The sequence below is a fragment of the Anoplolepis gracilipes genome, chromosome 1, assembly GCF_047496725.1.
Source record: "Anoplolepis gracilipes chromosome 1, ASM4749672v1, whole genome shotgun sequence".
NCBI classification, from domain to species: Eukaryota; Metazoa; Arthropoda; class Insecta; order Hymenoptera; family Formicidae; genus Anoplolepis; species Anoplolepis gracilipes.
Genome location: NC_132970.1, coordinates 1,539,149 through 1,548,743, shown reverse-complemented (window position 1 = coordinate 1,548,743; position 9,595 = coordinate 1,539,149). Strand labels below are relative to the sequence as shown.

At 25.8% G+C, this 9,595-nt stretch overlaps 1 protein-coding gene across 1 annotated transcript; it reads right to left on the bottom strand.

Moving 5' to 3' along the window:
• Nucleotides 1-1,143: 1,143 nt before the first annotated feature.
• Nucleotides 1,144-9,295, bottom strand: Bcat (Branched chain amino acid transaminase). Its single transcript, XM_072906708.1, has 7 exons — nt 8,754-9,295; nt 5,489-5,596; nt 5,190-5,399; nt 4,321-4,551; nt 2,925-3,231; nt 2,277-2,431; nt 1,144-2,188 (listed from the first exon to the last, which is right to left on the bottom strand). The coding sequence occupies exons 1-7, from the start codon at nt 8,772-8,774 to the stop codon at nt 1,997-1,999; spliced, it is 1,224 nt and encodes a 407-aa protein (XP_072762809.1). The 5' UTR covers nt 8,775-9,295; the 3' UTR covers nt 1,144-1,996.
• Between the last annotated feature and the right edge of the window lie 300 nt (nt 9,296-9,595).

The window sequence follows — 9,595 nt, the reverse complement described above, 5'->3', positions numbered from 1 at the left end:
ATTCACGATAAATATCAAAGAATACGCAGTATTTATAATAATTATTTGAATATTTTATAAATATTTTTATAATCTTACATTGAACAGATCATTAATCATAAATATCCTAACAAATTTGAAAAATACATATACTTTACTAGTAATTACTATTAATTTTTTTACTATATATAAATATTATATGAAATATAATATATATATTTTAATAAAATATGTTAATACAGTTTTTATAATTTTTTTTCTTAATGTATATATGAAATATGTAAAATATTTAATATCTATATAATATTTAAAAAACATAAATATAGTAAAAATATTTATAAATAAATATAAGTATTTATAAATATTATAAATATATTCATAAATGTCATGTGCTCTGAATATATAGGTGTACTTTTAAATCCCCTTATAATATGTTATCTAATTAGGATTTAATTAATGTGTATGTGAACTCTTTGCATAATAGTCAGCTCTATTTTAGTTTTGTTTTTTTAATAAAATAAGTAGAGAAAAATGTATAAAAAAATTAAAACAAAATATTTATTACATATAATTAGATTAATTAAAAATTTAATAATTTAATACATAATTGAAAACATAACATTGCTTATTGAAAATTTTCAAGTAAGTTGTGACTTTTTGAGAAATGATAAGATGTTGATTACAAAAATAAGAAATTGGAGCAGAAAGTCATAGGAAATGGCATATTTGACGTAAGAAAATTACAATACATTATGTTGTAACATGTTTGTCGAAATGATATTGGCATCGGAATTATTATAGTTGTCGGCCCAGTTTTGAATAACATAATTAGATAGAACTATAATGAAATTTCCATCATTTTTTATCGTTACAGTCAAGATTGTCGAAAATATATTTGTATTATTTGATATGTATATTTAAATCATACCACATATGAGATATACATATATCCGTATTTATTACAAAATCCTTTTAATGTCAAATGTATCACATTTAACACACGTGCTTACACACTGAAGTATTTATTTCATGAAACACTAATGTATGTGTGATAAAATAGCAAGCGTGTTTATTTTTTGAAATATATATGTATAAGCAGAATTATACATATATATTTGATATATTGAAAATGAAGGAATTAACGAATGTAAAGAGAGAGAGAGAGAGAGAGAGAGAGAGAGATTTATTTTATAAGATTATTATACATAATCGCAACGTTTAAGTGCGCAAATCTTATATACAATTCTTTATATCGTGTCATTATTAAAACGCGTTTTTACAAAAAAAGAGATATATTAATTAATTTGGTGCATCTTAATAAAATTATATGAAAAATATGTATTAAAGATACGTACACAAAAATGCATAAGTACGTAATATATACATAATATATGTTTTTATGTATATATAATATCAGTCACGTCAACACTATGTATAAAATTTACATGCGATTACCTTGTAGAAAAGACAATACGTTTTCCTACAATAGTAACTCAAATGAAGAGTTTAAACGAACAATATAATTCAAAGTAGGAATAAAAGACAAAAGGTTTCTTTATAAAAGCGCGCGTATATAATATTTCGCAAATATAAATAAATAATATTATAATTTACTTTATATTTCGCGTATCATTAAAAATGTAATATATTATATAATATCCCGGTAAAAAATTGTTATGTATAATCATATATGATATATGACCATATAAAATTATATAGAAATATATAAAATTTTGTATAAGTTATGTATAATTATATATAATAATATATCACTTATTATATAATTATATATAATTTTATATTAATGTTGGCTAGATGTCAGTCAACGATATAACAAAATTATGCATACTATACATAATTATACATAACTTATACAGAATTTTATATATTTCTATATACTTTTATATTGTTATATATAATTATATATGAGAAATTTTTTACCGGGATGTTTTTATGAATATAATGTTTAAAATATCGTCAGAAAAAAGCAAAAAATTCTGCATGCAATCTTCTGTCATTATTCGATGGTTACACTCCATGGATGTTCAGGTATAACACCGTATTGTATATCCAGTAAATATTTTCTGAGCATTTGATAAATTGGCTTGGACTGATTTAATGTCGGTATATACAGCTCTTGTTCCAAAAATTGAATATGAGATACGGGCGTGATTATGCTTGCTGTGCCTGATGCGAAAATTTCCAACAACTATGGAAAAAAAATGAAATAATGAGCAATTAAATTATTATAAAAATTACTATAAAAATGAGAAGCAAATGATGTGCGCAAATCTTACTCTGTTCTCTGAAAGTAATTGTATGATTTCCTTCATCGTGACAGTTCTCTCCGAAACTCTAAATTGATTCCATTCTCTTGCTATACTTAGGAGTGAGTTTCTCACAATTCCGGGTAAGATTAAGCCATTTAAGGGCGGTGTGAGCAATTCTCTTTCTGTAAAAATTGAAAAAATATAGTAAGAATTAAAAAAATACTGGGAATAATTAAATTGTATATTCTTAATCAGCACATAATATTCATAAATATTTTTAATATTTTTTTTTAATATTATATAAGTACTTTATACATATTTTACATTAAATTATAGATTTGACATATTAAAATATAGAGAAAATATTTTATATAATATTTATGATAAGTAAAAAAATTAATATTTGTAACAATATTTTGTAAATATTTCTCAAACATTTGCTGAGATATTTATGATTATAGCTTTATGATCTATTTAATCTAACAATTACAAAGACATTTATGAAATATTTTGACAAGTAATTATAAAATATTCAAACAATTATTAAAAATATTTCATATACATATATTTTATAAATATTGTGTGCTGTCTGAATTGTTAAGATTATTATCAGTTTTTCTAAACAAGTTTTTTATAATACAAGATAGGAAGAAACCACAAAGAAACGCTTCTTACCTCCGTTATCATTTATGTAAACCATGAAAATGTTCATGGCGCCTATTTCTGTTACTTCATGATTTTCTCCGTACAGCCAAAGTACTTGGTGTAAGCCTTTTTCATTTGCTTCCTGCTGCACTTGAAGCGTAGGTCCGTAATTGCTGCCTAATTTAGAGTTACCGCAACCGCCCGGCCATGCTCTTGTATATCTAGGATCTGCAAGTAGGGAAATCCCTTGCGTGCTTGTGGTTTTAAAGTAAGATCCGACGGGAGACATAATAACATAAAGTAAAGCCGAGTCGGAGGGTACAACTCCAAGTGTAGGCTGTTAAAGGAAAATAAAATACGTATGTTAAAGTAGCTTATTAGAAAATTCAGAATTTTATATATAACTTTTATTAAATAATAGAAAGTTTTTATTAAAATATGTATTTTTCTTTCAAAATATTTAAATATAAAATTATATAAAAATATAACGTACAAATATTTATTATATAATGTTACAAATTATTATATTTTTTAAGTTGAGTTTTTACATGTAGAGCTATATTAATTTAATTTAATTATTTTTTTAAAGTTATATTTTTGTATACTATTTCATATATAAATATAAAGTTATTGCATCAACTGTTATACAAGATTATTGCATCACAGAATCAATTTTATTAAATATCATGCTCAAAGAAAGTCATTAATACACATAAAGCATAGATAACTTTATGTCATAATACAGACATAACTTTATGTCTATGATAGATAACGAAAGAAGAGAAAATTTCTCTAGATATGATGTATAAGCTTAATCTAACATAAATACTCCGAGGCAACACTTATTTTATCAGCAGAAAGTTAGAATGTTAAAATTGAAGCAGGAAACGCTTTATGTGTAAAATTAATGCTCTAGTTATTCATATGATACATTATTTAAAGAATAATAATATAAAGTAACTACGTCTCGTTTGCAAATGATAAAAATTAAAATATGATAACTATGAATATATTAATATATAAAAATTACATTTATTATATCAAATTTATTGAAAAAAGAAAGAAATAATTCTTGTATATATGTTTTACCTATAATAAATCAAAACTGTATCTATATAAACACAATGTGCAAAAATGTGCATCTCGTTCACATATCTAAGCACGCGTCAATAAAAGATTGGTTTATCAAGTATTATCATTAAGTATTGAGAAATGTCTAATGATTATTCTCATATACATATAACAGCATCGTGATGACGTCTGTGACATAAGTGATACCATTTATTTGTGATTTAACGTAGAAGCGATTATATATTGCATCATATATTGTAAATTATGACTATAATGCAAAAATTTTAATTTAAAATTTACAGATAACAGATAACAGAACGTGTTAACGCTTATAATAATGTAAAATGATACTTACATCGATTCCTATAAATGTAGGACGAATGTAAAGACTAGAAGAAGTAGAATGTGGTACCCATTCTTGATCTATACTAATCAGTCTGCAAATACACTTAATTAATTCTTCATCTCTAAAAGAAGGTAGACCAATTCTCGTTGCTGAATTATTCATTCTCTTCATATGTAGTTCTGGCCTAAACAATCTTATTTTCCCATCAACACCTCTGTAAGCTTTCATACCTTCAAACAACTAAAGAAAGATTTACATGTACATTATTATTGTCAAATTAAAGCACATATAACAAGAGTTTTTCCTCTAATATCGGTATACGTACAAGTCTAATAATTTTTGTATATCCTACAATTTTAAACACATTTTTTAGATTTTGATTTTAGTATCACAGAGATCAGATAACACAATAGCTTCAAAGTCTTTAATTTGATTGCTTGAATATTTTGATAGAGAATACTTGAAGATATATTTCTTCATTGATTGCTTGAATATTTTGATAGAGGATACTTGAAGATATATTTCTTCATTGAAATTTTATCTGATAAAAGAAGGCTTATCAGCGTTATTTACACGTATGCAATTTAGTAAATATGTAATTCTATTTTGTAAATCATGCTTTTTACTAAAGATTATATCAATAACATTATTAAATTTAAAATACTATTGATATTATAGGCACATACGCAGCTATTGAATTACATATTTTATACAATTGCAAAGCCAATTTCTCTTTTTCTCTAATCAGATAAACGTTTTTTTTTCATTAAAATAAAAGAAAACTCTTAAGGTAATAATAAAATATAATACTTGTTAGGAAATCTTCTTGTTCAAGTTTAACTATAATAAAATAAAATAAAATATAAAATCATATATACCTCTAGGGCATAATGAAATACTTTTGCAGCTGGGTGAAGAGCTATGTTTCCAAGAGGCATAATTTCTGGCGCTTGCCAACCGTTCATGCTTTCATAATAATGTATTTTAAGCATGTGGTCGGTAAAGTATTTGCCAAATAAAAGTTCCTTAACATCAGGTTTAGGATTTAATTGATCTGGGCCAGCAAAACAAACAGATAAATCTGCATACTAAAAACATAAAAATTACGTTTTTATTTATGTGTGCTGCTAAGTATATATAAAATTGTTCAACTATCGTTATCGTGAAAAATAACTACCTTGAAAGAACGTTGTGGTTGTACCAAATTTTTGTCTTTAGTTTTTAAAGAAGAGCTCCACCTTACATTCTGTTGCAATTGATTAACGATATTTCCAAGGGATAAAATCTAAATAGAAACACAGTAAACATACATTGATTTATATTTGTAGTAAACAAATGTATAAACGATATTCGTGAAAAATCAGAAACTCTAACTAACATTTGAAGATGTTGAAGTTTTATATATTTATTGATATAAATAATAGATAGATGCTGCATATTTGTGATTAAAGCAATTTTTATCAATTTCTATGATTCTTTTATTTAATTAATCAATTAATTCAATCAGTAAAATTGGCTAAAAATAGCAAAATTTCCAACTATGTAATTTGTTGTTCCTAATCCACTTGTCCTTTTCATGTTTAAACAACAAAATATTAATAATTTTATTTTTCTAAAATGTGTCAAGTATTATTTAATAATCGTGTTAATTGTAAATTAAGTTAAAACTCAATTTAGCTGTATAAAAATATAAAATTATTGTTTGATAACTCTTTTCTCTATTTCTATTAAACTTGCTTCCAATAATTAGATTAAATTGTAATTGAACGTATTTATCTTAACTGAATGTTAAGATGCGACAATGTTGCCCCTGTTTCGTTATCATTACGAAAACATTTCGTAAATGTTTAAATCTATATACTTTATTACCCAATAAAAAATTTCTTACGTATAGTTATACAGAATTAAATATAATTATACAGTATCATCTATAATTATACACAATTGTGTATAATTATAGATGACACCGTATAAAACGTTACGTATATTTATATATAAATGGATTGATAGCTGCAATTAGAATTATGTATATATACTTATACACAATGCCTGCAACATTTTATGTATAATTATATATAATCAGGGTTGGGAAGTAACGCGTTACTTGTAACGTCGTTACCGTTACAGTTATTTTTTTTCGATAACTGTAACGGTAACGGCGTTACCAATTTTGTTTGTAACGGAAAATGTAACTTCGTTACATTCTTCGATAACGAGTAACGAAATTAACAGTTACTTTTATCGTTCCTTACCAGACAGTACATGTCTATAAAAAAATGTTTAAAAGACAACTTAAAGACGTCTTATTATCTTTTAAATATCTTTAAAATGTCTTTTGACCTTCCTGTGCAGTCTGGGATTTTTTTCAAATATATTTGAATATACTATATTTTTTTCGAATATAAAATTTTCAAATAAAGAAACAAATATTTTTCGTTTTATGAATATGCGCTCATTTTATATGGTACACGTAACATATAAAATACTATAGATACGTGTGCACATATGTACGAAATGAAACTTAAAGATTGATAAGAGTATATTGAAACGTAGTATCACATAGAAACTGCTGGCATTTCTTTCTAGTATCTTTATACTTTGTAATAAAACATTTAAGTACAGATTATTCAATGATAAGTCAAGAATTCGATGATATGAAAATTATCGTACCGTGTTAGAATTTTAAATAAAAAAAATTGAAGAAACGCGAAGGAAGCGATTTTAACCATATTTACAAATCTATTGAAAGTGAACTAACAATAAGAAAATTATTTTATTTACATTTACAGAATCTAAATGTGTTTGAGAAAGCTTGTTTACACTTTTTTCAAAAGTTTTTCTTATTTAAAATAATTTATTATTATCAAAATTATTACACACTTTATATCAAAAGCGATATCATCACTATCAAAAAATTATATCATTTTGATTACTTTAATGTAAAATAATGTTCAAAAATTTTTAGTGTTTAGTGTAAAAATTTGACCTTGTATTAAAAAAATGTTTATATTGTATAAAAAAAGTAATGGAAATTGTAACGATTCGTTACTTTTTGAACGGTAACGGTAACGAGTTACTTTTTAAAATTAGTAACGAGTAACGGTAACAAGTTACTTTTTGGAAAAAAGAACGGTAACGGTAACGGGTTACTTTTATAAAGTAACTTTCCCAACTCTGTATATAATTATATATAAAGTGGACAAATTTCGTGTATAAATTTGTATAATTAGATTGTCCGAAAATATATAACAATTTTTTATCGGGTAGTGATATATTCGATGAGTTACTACGTAACAAAGAAGTCGGAAGCATATATATATATATGCAAAATGTATAATGATTATAAAGAAGGCGTCTTTTGCGCGATGTTAATGCTAATCAGTGAGTAACGTTAAATACATAAACCTCTTGATATATATCTAGAGGAAGTGTAACACTATAAAGGTCAATAGTGTAAATAAAATTCACACGTTGTGACATTTTAATGTGGAAATGTGCGCAAAAAACACAACTTGATTAAAACAAAATTGTATAATCTGTTGACGCTTATGCAAATATTTAGTAATTTAATTATTTTACTTTTACACTTTATCATTCTCATCTTTGCAATATATTTAGATAAATGGGGAAAGAAATATATACCAATATAATATAAATAATATAAATAATAATATAAATAATGTAATAATAATATAATATAAATAATATAATAATAATATAATATAAATAATAATATAAATAATCTCTATATGTATAATATGTATATACACATATCTAATTTTTAATTCTGCGCGTTGTCAGTGTATATGTATACGAAATTAATTTAATTTCTAATTAATTTAAATAAGATAGGCTTACTATCTTATTTAAATATGCTCAAATTAGGTTAGAATTAAAAACACGTCATTCGAAGAGAAACACGTGTAGTGTTGCATAACAGTTGCAAAAAACGCAGCGTTTCTTATATCGACATGATTCATTATGTAAATGCTTATTATATAATTTAGTGTTTGTGTATTAAAAAATAAAATATGTAAAAAAATATAAATGTAAAGAAAGTTTGAGAAAAATATATAGGCAAAAAAAGAATATAAAATATTACAATTGAACGTTTAAAATATGTGTTTATCTGTGTATATCATCAAGTTAACCAGATTTAATGAATTAATGAAGTGACGAAGAATGAATGAATTTTTAGCCTCTTGTGTTAATTTTGCATTTTACGAAATAATATTCATATTTTTTTTGTTAAATTTCTCTTGATCGAGAAATCCCCAGGTGGCAAAAATAGTCATTTTGACGTCAAAATAACTTTTGCTAGCTGGGTCTTAATTTTTTTCTTAAACGAAAGGCGACTCGCTGTCAAGAAAAATTTTTCGAGAGACGATTCGCCGAAGAATAAATATACATAATATAATTATAAAGGTAATAATATTGCTTACCTTGCGCCGCAGGTGAACCATGTTGACTTGAATATCTAGGACTCTGTTTAGAGAGTTGATCAGGGAATTGTAATAATTATAATTCGTTGCTGCTCGTTTATGCTATCTTGAATATCCGCACAGCTCATTCTACGCGGACGAAAATTCAGTTTTTTCACGTTTTTTCGCTGCACGTATCTCAGACGAAGGTCTTGACGAAAGAGATTTAAAAAATAAAATGAGCGTGTATACTGTGTTAAGTCACTGATTTGTTTTTATTTTATTTTTTACACTATCGGGTGAATCGTTGTGGGTCAATCCACGAGTGATAAAAAATTAAGAAAAATGGAGAGGACGATTGAAAACTGGAAAAGCTCGAGTTTCGTGAAGTACTGTTAAGTTTGACGAACCGCACACTGTTACAGCGATTATGAAGTGTTGCCAAGTTGAGAAGAAAACGAGTATTTTTTTTCTATTCGTATAGAATGCTCGCTCGCTCGTTCGTTCGTTCGTTCTTCACTGACTGTTGATTCAGTAGCTTGATGACAATACAGCGTGCTCGAATTAAGCGCCGGTTAATATTTTATTTATCGACGAAGCGCAAAAGAGAGGGCGATAGATAGATGGAGGGAGCAAACTAACGTTCCTCCTTTTCTTTCTAATCAAATCACTGTGCTTGTTGATGGTCTTTAATGACGAGTGGGGATAAAATAAAGCGATTTTACGTGGATGAGAAGGAGATGTCGCACCAACGGCGACATCGCGCGATTATAGCAAAGGGGAGGAAAAATTGCATCAGGGCACAACCGCGCGCGAACAGGGCATTAAAAACATGTTGATAATCGCGTTCCTTCCGATAAGCG

Coding starts and splice junctions, on each gene's coding strand:
- Bcat (XM_072906708.1), bottom strand. CDS start 8,774: ATGGTTCACCTGCGGCGCAAG. Junction 5,597..8,753: donor TGGTTCACCTGCGGCGCAAG/GTAAGCAATATT, acceptor GTTTCTATTTAG/ATTTTATCCCTTGGAAATAT. Junction 3,232..4,320: donor CTACATTTATAGGAATCGAT/GTAAGTATCATT, acceptor TTCCTTTAACAG/CCTACACTTGGAGTTGTACC.